The sequence below is a fragment of the Eucyclogobius newberryi genome, unplaced genomic scaffold (assembly GCF_026437365.1).
Source record: "Eucyclogobius newberryi isolate DKJ021-1_F unplaced genomic scaffold, fEucNew1.0.hap1 SCAF_17, whole genome shotgun sequence".
In the NCBI taxonomy this organism is placed as follows: Eukaryota; Metazoa; Chordata; class Actinopteri; order Gobiiformes; family Gobiidae; genus Eucyclogobius; species Eucyclogobius newberryi.
The window spans coordinates 28,497,302-28,515,256 of NW_027315801.1; the positions used below are offsets into that span (position 1 = coordinate 28,497,302).

The 17,955-nt window shown below is 39.3% G+C and overlaps 2 protein-coding genes across 4 annotated transcripts; both read right to left on the reverse strand.

Annotated features, from left to right (window-relative positions):
• Positions 1-261: 261 nt before the first annotated feature.
• On the reverse strand, positions 262-6,413 carry LOC140363304 (glutathione hydrolase 7). Its single transcript, XM_072449793.1, has 15 exons — positions 6,000-6,413; positions 5,283-5,509; positions 4,830-4,981; positions 4,643-4,760; positions 4,498-4,565; positions 4,126-4,199; positions 3,779-3,972; positions 3,553-3,640; positions 3,186-3,313; positions 3,028-3,116; positions 2,542-2,694; positions 1,886-2,000; positions 1,556-1,693; positions 1,282-1,381; positions 262-508 (listed from the first exon to the last, which is right to left on the reverse strand). The coding sequence occupies exons 1-15, from the start codon at positions 6,217-6,219 to the stop codon at positions 345-347; spliced, it is 2,028 nt and encodes a 675-aa protein (XP_072305894.1). The 5' UTR covers positions 6,220-6,413; the 3' UTR covers positions 262-344.
• A 1,789-nt stretch (positions 6,414-8,202) lies between these two features.
• On the reverse strand, positions 8,203-14,659 carry tp53inp2 (tumor protein p53 inducible nuclear protein 2). Of its 3 annotated transcripts, none has more exons than XM_072449795.1 (4): positions 14,369-14,659; positions 11,996-12,295; positions 10,982-11,534; positions 8,203-10,900 (listed from the first exon to the last, which is right to left on the reverse strand). In XM_072449795.1, exons 2-4 carry the CDS (start codon positions 12,117-12,119, stop codon positions 10,636-10,638), a joined length of 942 nt encoding a protein of 313 aa, XP_072305896.1. In that variant the 5' UTR covers positions 12,120-12,295; positions 14,369-14,659; the 3' UTR covers positions 8,203-10,635. The 3 variants fall into 3 exon arrangements, with proteins under 3 accessions (XP_072305896.1, XP_072305895.1, XP_072305898.1); XM_072449794.1 differs by having other exon boundaries at positions 10,982-11,537; XM_072449797.1 differs by having other exon boundaries at positions 10,982-11,138; positions 14,369-14,651.
• Positions 14,660-17,955: the final 3,296 nt, after the last annotated feature.

Below are 17,955 nucleotides of genomic sequence, written 5' to 3' on the forward strand. Positions count from 1 at the left end.
ATAAACAGTTCAATGTGAAAACATCAACAAATAAACACAAAAAGCTAAATCAAAATAATTTATTTCAGCATACATAGCCTGCCAACTAATTATGGAATGTCATTCATGTGAACTTTTCAAAAATGTATATTGAATGTCTGTACAATAAATATATTAAATGCAGGCAGGAAAATATTGGGACACATTGACCTTTAATGTTTACAAACATTGTGATTGTGACCTTTTTTAAATTAATGTGTATAATTTTATATTATACATTACTAAAATAGTTTCATTGATTTGGGGAGTTATCGGCATGGTTACATTTTCTAATTGATAAACAAACATGGTACAAACTGTAAACTCTATGCAATATTGAGTGCCGAAGCATCAACACTTCTGGGGTCCTTTACGCCGATGATGACGTCATTGATCCGTCTAGTGCCTTCCACTAATGACAGCCGATTTATTCGTTCAACCTTGTGACCTTTATTTTGGAGAAGCTCTACATCTTTATCCAGAAACTCGGCTGTAAAATTAGAGAACAATTAGAAGGGGGAATGGGTATTTTGTAAGGTGTTGATGGGTACATGTAATGCTTAATAAATACATACAGCACATGAAATAATATATTTCATATCTATACATAGTGAGTTGCCAGATCCTACAACTTCAATAAATCAAAAAGGGATACAACAGGTTATGTCTTAAAATATGAAAGTAAATCCCAGCATCCCAGGTTCAGTTTTATACAGTTTTTAAACCTGTAACACTGGGCCAGTCAAAACCACACACTTTTACAAAGACTTGTTTGTCTGGAAACGTAGGCACGTACGGGATAAGCAAAACCTGTGCAGGTCCGATCGATGTCGATAGACAATACAGTTTCCGGTTGAACCCTTTTGGTCTGCACGGTTCTATGGTTCTATGCCGTCACTGGACGCTTCAACTTTAGTCGATCATCCAGGCGAGGCGCAGCTAAACACGAACGCATCTACTTTTAAGATTACATTTTGTTTTCATAGTTTCCACTTGGGGTTGCGCCATAAGGTGCAATTACTAATATGATAAAGGGTTCATTCCAACTGTTGGCCCTGCGACAAGTTGGCCACTGTCCAGGGTGTACCCCGCCTAAGGCCCGAAGTCACTGGGATAGGCTCCAGTCACCCGCGACCCCGAAAGGGAACAAGCGGTAGAAAATGGATGGATGGAAAATGGATGGTTCATTCCAACAGAAAGATTTCACAGATTTTTGCTCTGTGTAACTGGATGAAAATATTATAAATAAATAAAATAACTTACAATCAACCAACAAGGTGTTTGGCTGCAGCTGTGGGTGGAGTCTTCCATAAGCCAAACTGTCACTCATATTGTTACGTGAAGACAATATATTCAACAGCACCTGAAGCACACACAATTTGAAGCATGTTGAATACAAAAATGTCTCCAAAAAAAGGAATTGAAAACTCAACTCAAATTATAAATATAAATCATACCAAACTGTAAATGAATGCATGGGAAATAAGTAAAACACTTTATTTGGTGACAAAGTTTGTTATTGCATAAAACAACTCACCTGTGTAATTCCACTGAGTGCCTTTTCTCCATTAGAAGATCCGGTAGCCACATATGTTCCACAGAGTCCCACAGCGGGCCTCACCACTGTGGGCATAAGGAAGGACAGTGGCCTCTTACCAGGCTGAAGACTGTTATGCTGCAACAAAGAAAAAACTAAGTGAATATGATGAAGAATATCATTAATAAAAAAACAGTTTGGAGTAACTTAACGAGTATTGCCACACAAGGGAGTTAAAGGTTACGTTTAAAGTACTTGGTGTTACGTAATATGTGTTATTTTTTGGTATTATGTTAGATATGTTAGCACAAAAAAAAAAAGTATAATTACTGGGTTTGGTGTGGAGCTGTTCGTTTTATTGGGCCAAGAGAAGTCCAAAATCTGGCTGTTTAAGAGTATTCCGGAGGTAGTCAATATGCCACTGCCAAAAGGTCTGTTTAGAGAGCTGAAAAGAACATATATATAAATATTGTGTTACTAAATATGCTACTATTTTTACACACTATACACTGTAAATCAGACCTGGGCAAACTACGGCCCGCGTGCCACATACGGCCCGTTTGTCTTTATGATCCGGCCCGCCAAACATGCCAAGTAAAATTTAGGCCCCGGGGGCAAGATGTGGCCCTCGGCATGTTTTAATCTGGCCCCTAGAAAGATTTTAGTTTGTATTTTTTAACTGTCTGTAACATCTGTCTGCACTTGTATCCTTAATAAAGATGACAAAGATGACATAGATGATGCGGGCCGGCCCTCCGCTACTTGTCTGGATTTGAATATGGCCCTCGGAGGAAAATAATTGCCCACCCCTGCTATAAATGATGCATAATTTGGTAGGGGAGACTTTCAATTTTTGTGAGGCGGTGCAAAACTCTGCACAATAGTGTCAATACTTTATTTATTTAGTATACAGTATATAGATAGAGTTATTTCTGCTAAATGGATAAGCACCTCTAAAGAATTAATATCAAGTAGTTATAGCTGACCTCATAACAGACACAATAACGTCATCCGGTCCCATCACCACGACTTGCGCAGCTCCGGCTCCTTCTTCCAACGTGAATGTTTGGGTGTAATGATCAGCAGGAAATGTCTGGGAATCATCAATCATCTCTCGAAACTGTGAAGCCTGTGGTTTACTTGGAAAATGTAACGAAAAAAAGGAAGGTATTAAACACACCGAAGCTACATCTAATTATATAATTTAAGTTACTGCCATAGTTTATGCTTTTTTTTTAATTTGAAGTAGAAATAAAAGACGTAATTTTAGTAAAGAGTGTATGTATGCAGCTTTATGCCTACACCATTATCAACTGCCTCAGACACAAGAAACATATTCTAGAAAATGTTGAAAAAGAAATTCTAAAGTATATGTAATTTATAGAAGAAATGTTGTACGAGTATGAAAAAAAATATTTAGAAAGTAATATAAAGTGAGATTGGAAAAATGGACGTCACGGCCAAATACTTACCTCAACATCTTGGCAACAATTTCAGAGACATTAGTGTCGAACATGGGGTCCCCGATCTCACTAGCCATTGCCAGAGCTATTTTAATAGACTGAAAGGAGAAGTAAAATGTTAAAACAATGATTCATATTTTTATAGTTTTGTTGGTTAATTAAGGTACCTCTGCAATCCAATGAAATGTGCTCCGTCTAGAAAGTTGATTGGTAATATTGTAGCCTTCCAAAATGTTCAAAGCAGTGATCAAGGCAATACCAGCATGTGGAGCTGGAGATGCCATCACATGATGTCCTTCAAGATCAGCGAGAGATATTGAGTTTACATTTTGACATACAACTGAAGTATGTATGAGGAAGGGGGAAGCTTTTATTTCAGCATTCTCCATTTTTTAGCACCAATAATTTTGTTTTTGTTATTATAGTAATAATAACTGTTTTTATGCATGTATTGGATTTTTAATACAAAACTAATAATAAATACATAAATAAAAAAACGATTCTTCTAATAGTTTTATTAGGATTAGTATTTACCTTGATAAAATATCTCAGCTGGTTTCCGCAAAACTGTGCTATATTGATCCAAGTCTTTTACATCGAGCACACCACCTTTCTCTTGCACCTGGGCAAGAGAAGGTAAATAATCAAATTCTAAATTGAGTAGCAATGTTTACCATGTTATACTGGTATGGATTGTTGAACAAAAGTAAAACATTTAGACAGAGGCAAAGTGCTAAATGAGCTTATCATAGAATCTTACCGCATCGACTATTTCTTGTGAGAGGTTCCCACTATAGAACTCAGATATGCCCTTTGCTGCAACTGCATCCAAGACTGCAGCCAAGTCCATCCTTCTGCCAAACACCCCAGCGATAGGGGCCAGACCATTTGGGAAAAACAAATCCTCAAATGCCTTGGACATGTTCTGGTTCTTGGCATCAGCCAGAGCTTTGGCTAAAAAGACACTTTCAGGTCAGATTTTCTAATTATTATACATACATTATGCCTGAGCCACAGCAAATTACACAATGAACACAAATGCCACATCTCATGCCTGAATCATGCATTTAAACTCCTACACTTACTACAAAAGTACAAAATACTTACCAAGCTCGTGAGTAACATTAAATCCATTTCTGGCAACATCAGCTGCCATGGTCACTACATCTTTCCATGGCAGTCTGGAATTAAACAGAAGATATATTTAAAAAAAAAAAAAAAAAAAAAACATCAAGACAACACTATTTGACCGTCTAATGAGCACACAAGGGGATGAAGTAAGTAATTTAGTAGTCTCCGGACGATCAGATGGATTCCACACAGTGCCCATAATTATAGTGGTGCAACATTGCTACTACTTTAAATAGCTATTGAAACAATGTTCAATAAAACCAAGCATGCAAATGAGGCTATTTTTCAACAAATGAACAGAATATAATCTGTTAATCAATTATCCGAGTTGAAATCGGATCAAGTTACCTTCCATATAACTGATGAGCTTGATTCATCCCACTGAGCATACCAGGAACTCCCACCAACAGCCCAGGCTATAGTGGAAGGTGGAAATGCATATTGAGGACAATTGTTTTATGCTTTAAGAAAATATAATGAAAACAGGATTTACTTTGGCATCCAGAGTGGTTTGAAGCATAGTTTCTGTTATAGTTGAGGGGGCTGTCTCTCTGAAGTCAATCACTCTCGTCTCATTTTTGCGTATTTCATGCACCAACATAACACCCCCACTGCATAAAACAAACAGCACATTTTAAAATGTCATTAAAAAGATATAAATTATAAATCTTAATACCTACCCGCCTATACCAGAAGTGTGTGGATGGACAACACCCAAACACAAAGCAGCAGCAATAGCAGCATCCACACTGGACCCCTGCTTTTCCAAGACTTCTAATCCAAGAGAGGTGCACTTGGCAACATCCGTCACTACTGCTCCTTGGTTAAAGACCTAATCTCAAAACAAATTGAACAGCGGTTTTGGCAACTTTTTACAACACCTTGAACAATATCTTTGTCATTCATCTTTGTTTTCTGCTATTCTCTTTTCAGGAGGCTCTAGTAAACAAACCACCTCCCATCTTTCCCCTCTTTGGCAACCTCTTTTTTTTAATACAAAGTAAAATAATAATCTCTGAAAATATTCAATGCTTTTCTTTCCTTTTCTTCCGTCTAGACCTCTTGACCAGCAACTCTATGTTCCTTATCTTTACTATTTATATAGCATGGTCTTGAATTCTGAGGTTACATACCTGGGGGTCCCCAAAGTTGATCTGGACAATGAGGGCAATAGTGACTGCGGTAGCAAAGGTGAGACAGGCTGTAATTATGACAGTGAGTCCATCCCGCTGGCAGGCACACTCCTGAGTAAATGGGTCTGTGGTGGTCTCCCTAAAAATACCTTCCCCATGAGGGCCAATATCTGACGCAGAGGAGGGGAGGCGCTGGAGATGAGCCGACTTCAAGAACAGGTCTGGATCTGGGACATAAGAGACACACACACCACAAGTAAGTACAGCAGAATCAATCCAAACATATTGGAATTAAACGTAATTAAGTAACGTAATTTTTTTTTTACTTTAGTTCACATACTTGATGTCGAGTGTTACCCTTCTGTCACTATCCCCAAAGTCTATCCCCAAAACTAGTCATTAGGTCTACAATGTCTCTGTATTTACTAAAGTGTAGTAGTTGTCCGTTTAAACATGACTGCTTGGTAAAATATTGTTTACAAGACTTTCGAACCAGCTTTTCCCTTCAGTGCTTTCCAGAGAAGAATATCTAATAGTGTGCAACCAATTTATTTGGCACATGTCAAGACTTTACACAAGATGCCCTTCCTAACAAAATTTTATTCTGACTCGGAGCTGTCACAATAGATAGAGTTTCTTGTACCCAGTGGCTAACACTGGGCAACAGTATTTCTCTTGTGTGCACCCAACAAAGATGATGAAAATCAAGTGACTTACCAGTGTCTTGCTCACTGAGAACGTTGTCATCTTCTTTGTGAGATTTCAGAACATTTTCTCCAGAGAGAACATCATCCTCTGGTAGTTTGGGAAAACTTGTGATGCTCATGTAATCCACTGGTGAATAGGCACTCCCCAAATTTGTCTCTGGGCTGAGCCCTTTACCTGCCACACTCCCAGTGGAATAGCCTGACACAACATCAGCCCCTGGGCTTTGCATGGTTGCCTGAAGTTAAGAAACCTAATCTCAATGTATGAAAATCTCAATGTGAATTCACATAGTGACTAAATTACAATGTATTGCAATACCGTGGGAGCAATAAATCATGCAGCCTTAATCTTGCTAATTTCTTCAACGTTGACCAAAACCATCACAAAGGAATGTCAACATTTGTAAAGCAGATCTGGTTGAGTGGCTCCAATGATGATGCGGTTTCAATCTAAGCATCCACCTGCAGACGACAATTGTTTTTAACAGACATGAGTATGATTCCTTTAAAAGGCATCTAAATTGTCACATTGTGTGGAAAAAGACACATTAAATAAAAGTAACAATATTTTGTATAATAATAATAATAATAATTGTAACCGTTTTTAGTCACTTCCGCAAATAATTAGAGGATCTCGCCGACCGCAAATCATGGATCTAACCCAATATTTGCATGGTAAACATGGCGACACACGCTAGTCTAAACATGTCACTTAACACTTGGCCAAAAATAGTCAACACATTAAAAATCTGTATTACTTACCATCGCCGAATACCCTGATAGATAACTGCGTAGACGCGAGAGGTATCGGTAGTCAGTGTTGCCAGCGGTAGCACCAGAGATGGTTGAACGGGTGGAGATTTACCAGGATGTATGAGAACTGGGCTCACTCGGTCACGTGGGGGACTTAAGCCAATGGAATGGAAGACATTCAGTACACCTGACCGTGCCTGGCTGACAATGATATAATAGATCCATGGACCGACGATGTAAAAAACAAGAAACATGGCGGATTTGATTCCATCCTAAGTCCTAACATGAGCTGTAATTTATATTGTGATATAGACTTACCACAGTGTTTCCCCATATTACACATGGGATAGTCTGATACAGGCTCAGACTCCTCCAGATAGTCTGATATAGGCACAGACTCCTCTCTGACTCTGATATAGGCATAGACTCCTCCAGATAGTCTGATATAGGCACAGACTCCTCTCTGACTCTGATATAGGCATAGACTCCTCCAGATAGTCTGATATAGGCACAGACTCCTCTCTGACTCTGATATAGGCATAGACTCCTCCAGATAGTCTGATATAGGCACAGACTCCTCTCTGACTCTGATATAGGCATAGACTCCTCCAGATAGTCTGATATAGGCACAGACTCCTCTCTGACTCTGATATAGGCATAGACTCCTCCAGATAGTCTGATATAGGCACAGACTCCTCTCTGACTCTGATATAGGCATAGACTCCTCCACATAGTCTGATATAGGCACAGACTCCTCTCTGACTCTGATATAGGCATAGACTCCTCCAGATAGTCTGATATAGGAACAGTCTGATATAGGCACAGACTCCTCTCTGACTCTGATATAGGCATAGACTCCTCCACATAGTCTGATATAGGCACAGACTCCTCTCTGACTCTGATATAGGCATAGACTCCTCCAGATAGTCTGATATAGGCACAGTCTGATATAGGCACAGACTCCTCTCTGACTCTGATATAGGCATAGACTCCACTAGATAGTCTGACACAACCTTATTTAAACTCTTGACATGTCTGAATAGGTGCAGTTCTGACCAGGTAACCTACAAATTCAGTTCCTAGTAACTTAGTGTTACGTTAGCAAGCAGATAAACAGGTTCCAGTCAAGTTTTATAACAACAGGCTTCCAGGCTTAAATTTCTTCATTCTGCCCCTCCCATTTACGTCTTGGTCTAATTTTCCTCCAGGTGAACGTCCTTTGTTTGGTTCAATTAAATGTGCTGTTATTTTTAGATTGGCTATTGGACTATCAGGCCTATCCACATACTACATACTTTATACTTTATACTAAATGTTTGATACACTCTTGGCATGCTCCCAATGTGGTCATAGGGCGTGTATATGCACAAACTAGACTGAGTTTTTACATAGAGACTAGTCTACCCAAAGCAGAAATCATACTTGATCCCAAATCCATACAAATGAATAATGACACAAGATTCAGGATTAAGCCTGAGGATTTATTGTTGTTATTGTTTTTTTGTTTTGTTTTTTGGCGGGTACCAATGTTCTTTGAATGAATGACGGAAACCTCATCTGTTTGTTCTTGCATAGGTCTTGCCTGTCAGTGGACCATAGACCGTATATTTACGGTCACACACCAACTTGTAGGGGATGGAAAAGCCAGTACATCACAAAAACCATGCAGAAATAGTGAAAGGCACAATCACCATACATAATCAGATACACCAATTTAGTTTGTATATAGCTTTTATGGGGAAAGGTGTACTAATTTAGATGTAACTGGGCAAATCCCAAGTCTATGAAGCTGCCTTTAAGTCAGACCACAACATAAATGATTCTTCCCAGACATTCAAAATCTTGAAAACATCCTATTGGTGAACAGCTCAAGCAACTACTGTATATGGGAGGACACAAGCATTTCATATTGTCATTTCATGACACATTTATCAACTATCCTCTGCCTCACATGTTTTGTCCACACCTCTTAAATCAGATAAGCATAAAACACAGTGACCCCATTCCCTACACCATTCATTAACACACACCATACAGAGAACATATTTGTTTAGTAACAAATAAAATAAAATAAAACTAGACTCAAACTGGAGTTGCTCTAAAGTGACTGAGGTGTGCACAATCATTGTATCTTTCTGTTATCAAAGCACAGCTATCAGTTATCTTGTCTCAGCACCTACAACTAAAGTTTCCTTTACTGACTATATAATTAAAGTAATCATTCAGATTTTATTTTCAATATTCCTAAATACTCGAATGACATTAAATACATTGATTTTCAAAATAAAGACACATACACTCATTACCCACACAAAATGTTAAACACCATGTATCCTCCTCAGTGTTCAAAAAGTGGGTGCTGTGCTAATCAGACCCTCTGGGGGCAGTGTTGTCTATGGCACGTCGTCATCTGCTAGTGCTGTTTTAGGATTTGGGGAAAAGACACCACTTTGACTTGAAAATTAACACATAAGTGAGGCAAACCCATCAGACATATAACTTAGTGGACTTGAGTCCTGGGAGGCTTTTTAAGAGAGAATTGTAATAGCACTAATTATTTTTTATAGTCTATGTTTAGCTATTGGAAATATATATTTAACGAGGGGGGGGAATGATCAATATCTGTATATTTTAAAGGATTTTCTAGTAATAAATGTATCATAAATCCTTTTCACACAGTTTGAGTCAAACAAAAATAAAATCACAAAGAAACAAATACGAGCACACAGCACACTGCTAAAACACACAAAAATATGACAGTGCAAACATCCATGTCTCACATAATTTACAAACTTTAGTATACACATAAGCACCATTATTTTTACTATTGTTTTGAATACATAAATTAGACCTTTGAGTGGGCACAGTTTAAACTGGATGGTAAAGATACGGCAAGGTGATGTTTAAGAAAATACAAGCACTTTTTAGTGAGTAGGGGGGGCATTGATGAGACATTTGAACATATTTGTGTTAGATGCAGTCTGATTATCACTACTGCTCTTGTATTCAGTCACAGCACATTTCAGATGGACATGACACCCGTGCTGGGCACTTTGCTTAGGATCCTTACAAATGCATGCAGTTTCTACATTTTTATGCCTACTTTCTCTTTGTCTGATGGTAACATTTTGGGTGGAAAGTGTAATAGACAGCAAATTTAACATTAGATACTGCTCTGCACTTACAATTACTTCAAAGCACACCTCAAAACCCCAAGATAAAACAAGCAAACATAGGATACAAATAATAAAGTTATTGATCATATTTTGTAAAAAGGTTTTCAAGCTTGGGGTAAAACATCTCTTTCTATGATCCATCTCATTTCAAACCTCTTCCTTTAAATCAGTAAATCCAGCTCTTAACTCTTTAGTCTCATATCCTTCTGAATGTGAACAAAAATACATAATTTGGTTTGCCTTTTTGCCTTAAGAGTTATTGTGCAGGCAAATTTAAAAGTATCCCTCACTGTCACAAAAAGCCATAGTTCTTAAATTTAACACAATCAGAGTCTCATTTCCACCAGAAAACGGTGTCAATCAGACCAAAGTGAAATCTTTTTGTTGCTTGTTTTTGTTCTAAATGTCGCATCTGTGATTCAAAATACATGCCTAAAATGAAATAAAGAAGACTATTTAGTATGTATATAGGAAATATATTTGTTTAAATATATCACTTTCTTATAAGTAGATTTTAGTTTGGATTCCACAGGAGGTGGTTTAGGGAGATCTGCTATAAGAGGGCTTACTATAATGTTTGTTTTACAAATTCAAATTAAATGTCTAGTTTCCAGATAAATATAGAATGAAAACCACTGGATTAACAACTTCAATTGTGTCTTGCAAATACTTGCTAATGCCCTCAGAGTAAACACCACCACCTAGTGGCTGCAGGGCTTAATGGCAGAGGTTACGCTTGCAGGGCTGGTGAAGAAAGCCATTTCTAACATGAGCTGCATGACGAGGAACCTGCTCCCTAGTACGATTTTGGCGTTGAATGTGATTGCGTCCAAGGCGGCGTCTCTCAATGCGGGCTTTGCTGCGCTGAACCCGGGCCATTTGAGTGACCTTGGCCAGGGCTCCTGCCTGGGTGGCCGCCCCACGGCTCACTCTGGTGGGCAGTGTGGTGCAGGTGGCGGGGAATGCTGACTCCATCACTCTGCTGCAAAAAATAAAAAATGAATAGTGCCCAGACAGGCCCTCGTAAAACATATTATGAATATGAGTTTGTGTTTAGTTTTACCTCATGCTGCCCACCAGGCTAGCTGTGCTGTCCTCTCTCACCACTGGTAAGTTGCTGCTGGACACGATGCCGGTGCTATTCTGGGACACATAGACAGACATGCTGGGATGTTCGATGAGCAGGTCCTCCATGGGACTGGCCTCAGTGGTGGCTCCCTCTGCAGTGAAACATGGGGGAGGGGTGACAAACCAGCTCTCATCCATACAGCCTCTCTCTGAACCTGTCCTACTACCCCCACTGCCTCCACACTCGCCCCGAGAGCCAGGGGACACGGATGGGGTGGAGGAGGGCAGAGACCCTCTGGTCCCTCTGCAAACAGTTCCACGTGTTGTGACACTCAGGTCTGATGGACTAGTACTACATTGTGAAGTAGTGTCAGCTGTTCTCCTTGAGCGACCTTTATGTGTCCTGCGCCGCTTGCAAAGTGTGTTTGGGATTGTGGCGGAGCCATCAGTTCTGAAGTCTGAGTCTGTATTAATTAACTGACTGTTTGGAAATGATTGTACAGACAGTGGGGGGTTCTCATCTTCCACCTGCACCATGCACTCAGCCTCTACTGAACACAGTGAGCAAAGGCAAAGAGAGATGAGCGGGATGAAAAGGACCAAAAACAACATGTTGGAAGGGATGATAATATATAAATGTATTGGATAATTTATATAAATTGAAAGTAGGTGGAGCAATTTTCAGAGGAACCACATGCGCACACGCACACATACAAGTGTGGGGATATATAAAAGGATGTTTTAAACATTAGAGGAGAGAAAGAGGGTAAAGGGGTAAAGAAAATGAAAAAAAAAAAAATCATATCATTAGTTAAGTTTACTCTCTGAATCAGAACAGAGCATGAGCCCCATTTGAAAAAATTGAATTTGGCATTTGTCATACCTAAATGACCTCCACATCTATGTTGTTTTGGCTCCTCCATCCACTCATAAATGTCATTTCCAAGGGAACTCACTAAGCCTTTCACTTCCTTAGCCTCTATAACACCAGTCATATTCTGTCACTCACCAGGAAGGTTGACAATCATCCAGCCCTCTTCATCCGCCTCTGTCACACAGGGGTTGGGTCCATTGATCTCAGCAGCAACTTCCTCCACATCCCCAAAAAGAAGGTTGCTCAAGCGTTGAAACATGACTATTTGATGTATCGGAAGGTTGTTAAATGGGAAAAAAGCTGTAGCTGCCTTTGAAAATCGTATTTGCGTTTTGTCTCTTGGTCTTCACTGGAAGTCCTTTGCTGGACCTTGAGGGAGGCTTCAGTAGTAGTGCAAATTTAAGGTTTCACTTGGTTTCTCGTCAACACAAAAGCCTAAGGGGACAAATAAAGAGAAGTGTTAGTCTAAAAAAAATTACAAAAATTGAATGCTACGAAAGTAAACAGTGAACAGTAAGCATTGTCCAGAAGCTGTCTAGTCATGTCAAGTTTCCCTTAAGAAAAGGTTTTAATTATTTGCTGGTGGGGCAGGACAATGCCAATGGCCCCTTCCCCCTGGAGCAGTTATCAGCACCCTGTCCTGACAGATGGACAGGCAGCAGAAGTGGAGGAGGTGATAAAAAGTGGTTTGACAAAGGTGGGAGATGTGTAAAAGAAACTAAATAAATACAAATGTGTCTTACTTATGATGGTTTTCGGTTTGATTAGAGTTTTTTCTGACTTTTGAGGGGATTTTTTTTAAATTTTATTTAAAGTGCTTTTTCATCATTAGAAACCATGAATAAATAAGTGGATGAAATGAAATGACTTCCTTTTTGCTTACCATCTGATAAAAACTGTTAAGCTTATTTCCAGTGTTTACTTCATAAAAGTCTCTAAATCTAATTTCAGTTAAATTAGCTTCAGCTTTTAAAGTAAACCAAACAAACACCCCAGCTACTGTCGATCAGACCATCCGTCCCAGACACCAGATTTACTCGTTACATTTACCAAAGAAAATCTAGGCAGAATCTAAACTCTGATATTCGGTGCAGAGCTTGTGACCATTTATAATATAAGAGCATATCAGGCCAAAACCACTAAGTCTCAGCTTCACAAAAGGGTTCAGAAACAGCTTCAGTTTAACATGGGGGGTCACATCTAGATAAAATTAGCTGGGAATTATTCCAAGGGGTTAAGGGAAAACAAACACGGCAGGAGACATGGCATTTCCCTATAGACTTCACAGGCACTTTGTTGTTGGCTATAATAACTCTGTGACGTACAAGCCATCTTAACGTAGCCTTTTGACTCAATTTCCTATTCACTTCCAATAGATATCTGGTCCGTGCGCCTGCAAAGCAACAGACACCATTGGCAAGAAGATAATATATAACCGACTATTTTATAACGCTGTGGACCGGATCCTACGCGTCTGAGGCCTGGTGTTTTAAATAGGCTCCAGCAGGAAAGGCGGAGCGTTGTGGGCGGGGCCTTGTGGAATGAAAACAAGACGCTCATGACGTAAGGCGCTTGTCATTGACGCTACAGAGAGGGCTTCAGCTTGGACCAGGGAGAAAAAAAAGAGCCTCGATTGGGAAGGCGAGAATTAAGCATTATTTTGGCATCGGAAAGAGACCAAAGGCTGTGTATGCGACGTTATTGCAACTGAGCTTTAATAACGTCGAGGTTTTGTGGCTGTGTTGTTCAGTGTGTCTTGCTAGAATATAGGCTACTCCATTAAACAAGGTTATGAAAGCCGTCTGGTTTTCACAATCTAGGACATTTGGATTTGATGCCCCGAGAATATAACACATAGCGTCGTCCACGGCTAAGGCATTGCGTGGGATATCCAGGTTTACGTGATTTATCCGCGTAAGCTCTGCAGACGAAGGGTCAGAGCAATGACAGTTGGTTAAACAGCAGTAGGCAACACACATAGGCCTAAATAGACGGGGAATAACTCCATTCTGTGAGCGTTTATCAAGAGTTAGACAGGTTATAACACGGTGAGACGAATAAGCTTCCACTTGAAGCGGGTGGGCATAAACTGCCAGCAATGTATCCTTCATCCGTCTGCTTCAGAGGGAAAAAAACAAGATCAACATCCGCCATGACTTGGACTCCACATCAGCATTTGGTGCAAATCGAAGAGCAAAGGGTCATGCAGTATAGAGAAACACGAACGAGAATCTATTTATCTTCCTTTTTTCCATTATGGGGCGTCGAAAACAAACAGGCTACATTAATGTGCACCCCAATGAAACAAAGCAGTACCATCAATAACGATGCACAAGTTATTAAGCTACAATTTTCGTTACCCGTGTAATAACCAGCTAAGGAACGTCAAAGTGTTGTGTTTATTTGCATTGTTTGGTGAAAAGACACCGAAAGGAGCCTGTGATGACAGGTGTAATTTGATTGCTGAAAACACACTGAAGTATGAAGCACAATAAAAAAGGTTCTTACCTGCCTTTGCAATATTCTTTCAAGTTGTAAACGATGTGACACAAAATAGCCAATAAATAAGAACTCTTAAAGCATAGCTTTAGATAGCCTGTACTTGAGGTAGCCTAGTTAAAACACTATGTTACAAAAATAAAAGGCTTTCTTCTTAGAAGAAGGGCTTCGTGTAAATATTTTACACTCTTTCAGAACATCTGCAGCTTTGTTTCCTTTTCTTCCACTTCACGATTGCAGATTTGTTTATTGCTGCCTCCAGCTGATCCTCGGATCAGAATGTAGAGCGCACAAAACAGCTGATTGTGAGATCACAATACTTCAAGCCACGCCTTTCTCCGCCCACAACGAATAAAGCAGCCAATTGCAATATTACACAAGATCCAAGCTCAGGATCCAGGCAACAGAGTGGGGGCAGGGCGACAGGCACTGTAAACACAGATGGAAAGGAAGACTTTAGCCAAAGACTGATCCCCGATCAGCCTTGTACTTTCACCTCTGCTACACTGTAACAGCAATGTGGGGGATGGTAATCTGATCTGTGATCAGGTTAAGTAACGTGAGTCAAGTATAATGTTTTCAGATATTCAGTCCTCTGCCTTATGCGTTTTGCCACTTAACAGTTTAAGGCAATAAAACATAACATTTTTATCTCTAATATGATGTTAAAAATGATGGCTGACGATGGGACGTCCTATGCATATCAAGTTAAAACTTTGACATAGTTCTGCCTGTATCATAGTGGTTTGAAACTTTGAATACAGCATATTGAAAATAATCATATATTTACATGTGTGTGTGTGTGTGTGTGTGTGTGTGTTAAGGATTCAGCAAAATGGTAAGGAATGTCCTTGGCATTTATGACATGTTGGTGTGGTTGAATGACTTGAACGCAGGGCTGCAAAGGATTCCACCAAGGACACCTGGGTTTAATCTAAACGCAGTAGTCTTATTATTATATAATTGCTATGTGCTAGTCTCGTGTGAGCATAAGTCATGAACGGTCAGGGCTGCCTTTCTAAAGAGGTACGGTTTCGCCCGATACAGTTACCAGGTGCTAGGCAACTTGCTCTGTAACAACACAATTGAGAACACATTCACCTTTGAGTAAAAGACAACATCAAAACCCTGGTCACACAGAGAATACAACAGCAATGACTGTTTGTGTACCTGAGGTTAAGATAAGATAAGATATTCCTTTATTGTCCACACATGGGGAAATTTTGTTGTTGCAACGCAGGTAGATACAAAGGAAAAGGACAGATAACTTATAGGAAGTTTAAAAAACACTCTTAATAGAAGAACACAACAGTGTGTGTTGTGTTCATGTTAATGCAGTCAGACTGAAATGTTAAAAGCATAAGTGTTTCGCTGTTCTCCAAAGACGCATATTCATGTTTAAGGTATAATATATATTTTATACATTTAAAATTATAGCTCACATACCAATGAACTAAATTGGTTGTAGAGTTAGTTCAATCTCTGTATTAGAGTATTTTTAAATTTTCTGGACGCCAAAGTCAATGGTCATCAGCCAAACAAAATTCCCACGGATTCTGTGTTTGAGAAATAGGTAAAAGGTCATGCAGTGCCTCCCTCTGTCTCCCTCTGTATGGTCATGTTCATGAATGCATCATACAGCTCTTGTTATAACTGCATGCCAGTCTTTGGAGGCTCTGCCCTGACTCCTGACTGAGACTACAAACTAAGCCTGTACAAAAATACAAACAACGCTAAACCATTTGGTTGAATTTGAGTCTGCTTTGTTTGTGGTCAAAGAGGTCAAAGGTGTGGCAGGCATTGGACTTTGTGACATGTGTGTTGAGTATTAAAACAAGAAGCAAGTGAACTAGGTTTGTGGCCTGCTTATGTTGTGTAACTAAAAGTGTTTCCTCTCAAAGTGCTAAACTGACCAAAGGATTTTAAGATGATGATAATAAACTTATGTTGTACACGTTTTTCTGGTGCTTCTGCATGGGCCTCTCTTGGCTTGCATAAGTGGCTGCAAACATATGATAAGACAGAGGCCTGGGTCTTACTGCATCACAGAGACCTAAAATAGAACTAGAACAGAACACACTCGAAAACCTCACAGCCTAGAACCATATGACTTCTGCTTACTTTGCAAACTTGTAACATTCAAATTTGCACATTAACAGTGACTCTTCATAAGAAACCCTCCCATGGTCCAGATTATTTTATGGACTCCAGTGGCGCTCTACGATGAGACTGTCTCACTGGTCCATCCCTACATGGCCAACGCAAACAGAGTCTGGAGTGGCGTCCTTGGCAAGGGTGTGCAAACAGGCCGGGGACGCACTGTGCTGCCACTCTTTTGGAAAGACCTGGGGATAGTATAAGAAACTGTTCGAAAGAGCAGCGTTAAAAATAGCACACAGCGAGGATTAAATTATAGGAAAAAATCCACATAGGCAAGCAAAGAAACTGTTGTTGAAGGTGTAGTTCATTTCAGAGTTGTAGGAGGTGATGTTTGGTGATTTGTATTAAAAAACAAAAAGAAAACCTAATAACTAAGTAAACTTTAAATATCTTTCTCAAAAGAGCAAAGTAACACAATTTATTCTTCTGAAATGCAAGGTTGAGCTGGTGTTGGCAAGGTGAATAAGCTTTTTATATAACTTATGGTAGTAAAAATACCCTCATCTAGTGGTCACGTTACCAGTCAACATTTACACCACAGACCGAGACATAGATTTGACTTTGGCTTTGAATATTTGAGATCCAAGGTTCAATCCCTAACTAAACAAACTTAACTTAAACAACCGTTAAAAGTTTGAATTTACCATGAACCAAACAAGTGTTGTATTCAAAATAAAGTCGAAATTCCTTTGACTTACCTTAAAAAACATACAACTGGTAGAGGTGTTGAAGGTACACTGTATCTCCTATGAAATTAGACCAATTAGAAGGTCAGGTCGACACACGCACTATTCACATGGGTGGAATGGCCTAACCCACAAACTGTCTGTTTGCACAGTTTGACCTGAAATTCCCTTTAGAAGTCATCCTAACTGGCACAGAGCTGAGGCCCTGTTTCTGTGCCATACAGAGTTAAAGCAGACATATTATGACTCGGCAGTTATAAAACTTAAGACCGGGGTAAAAAGCTCTGGCGACAAAAAACAAAAACAAACATAAACATTATTATTATTATTATTATTATTATTATTATTATTATTGTTGTTGTTGTTGTTGTCGTCATTATTAAACATACACACAAGAGTTCACGATGAATTTACTTCCCTGTCTGACCTCTAGTGGAATAATATGACATTACATATTGAAAACGAAAAACAAAACGAAAAAGCGTTGAGAGTGTTGTTCTCTGTGTGAACAGAAGATGGAGCCATTGAAGTGTTTCCAACCCCTTAGTGTTCAGGGGTATATTATTATTAGCTGAAGCTTTAGCTGGAACTAATACATTATGACTATTAGAGACAACATAAGTTTCATTCACAATATCATACATTATTTGATATATTGCCAACCTCTATGTACAATAACCTAAACCCTATTTGACCTAATATATGTAAATATGGAGGTATGCACACGAGTATATGATAGCATGTATGCAA

Bases quoted from the DNA above. Each gene is read 5' to 3' on its own strand.
- LOC140363304 (XM_072449793.1), bottom strand. From the start codon at position 6,219: ATGCAAAGCCCAGGGGCTGATGTTGTGTCAGGCTATTCCACTGGGAGT. The intron at 3,314-3,552 runs GTAAATACTAAT...CTGATCTTGAAG, and splicing joins AGCTGAGATATTTTATCAAG to GACATCATGTGATGGCATCT. The intron at 3,117-3,185 runs GTACCTTAATTA...TTCTCCTTTCAG, and splicing joins CATTTCATTGGATTGCAGAG to TCTATTAAAATAGCTCTGGC.
- tp53inp2 (XM_072449794.1), bottom strand. From the start codon at position 12,119: ATGTTTCAACGCTTGAGCAACCTTCTTTTTGGGGATGTGGAGGAAGTT. The intron at 11,538-11,995 runs GTGAGTGACAGA...CACTGTGTTCAG, and splicing joins GATGATTGTCAACCTTCCTG to TAGAGGCTGAGTGCATGGTG. The intron at 10,901-10,981 runs GTAAAACTAAAC...TATTTTTTGCAG, and splicing joins AGCCTGGTGGGCAGCATGAG to CAGAGTGATGGAGTCAGCAT.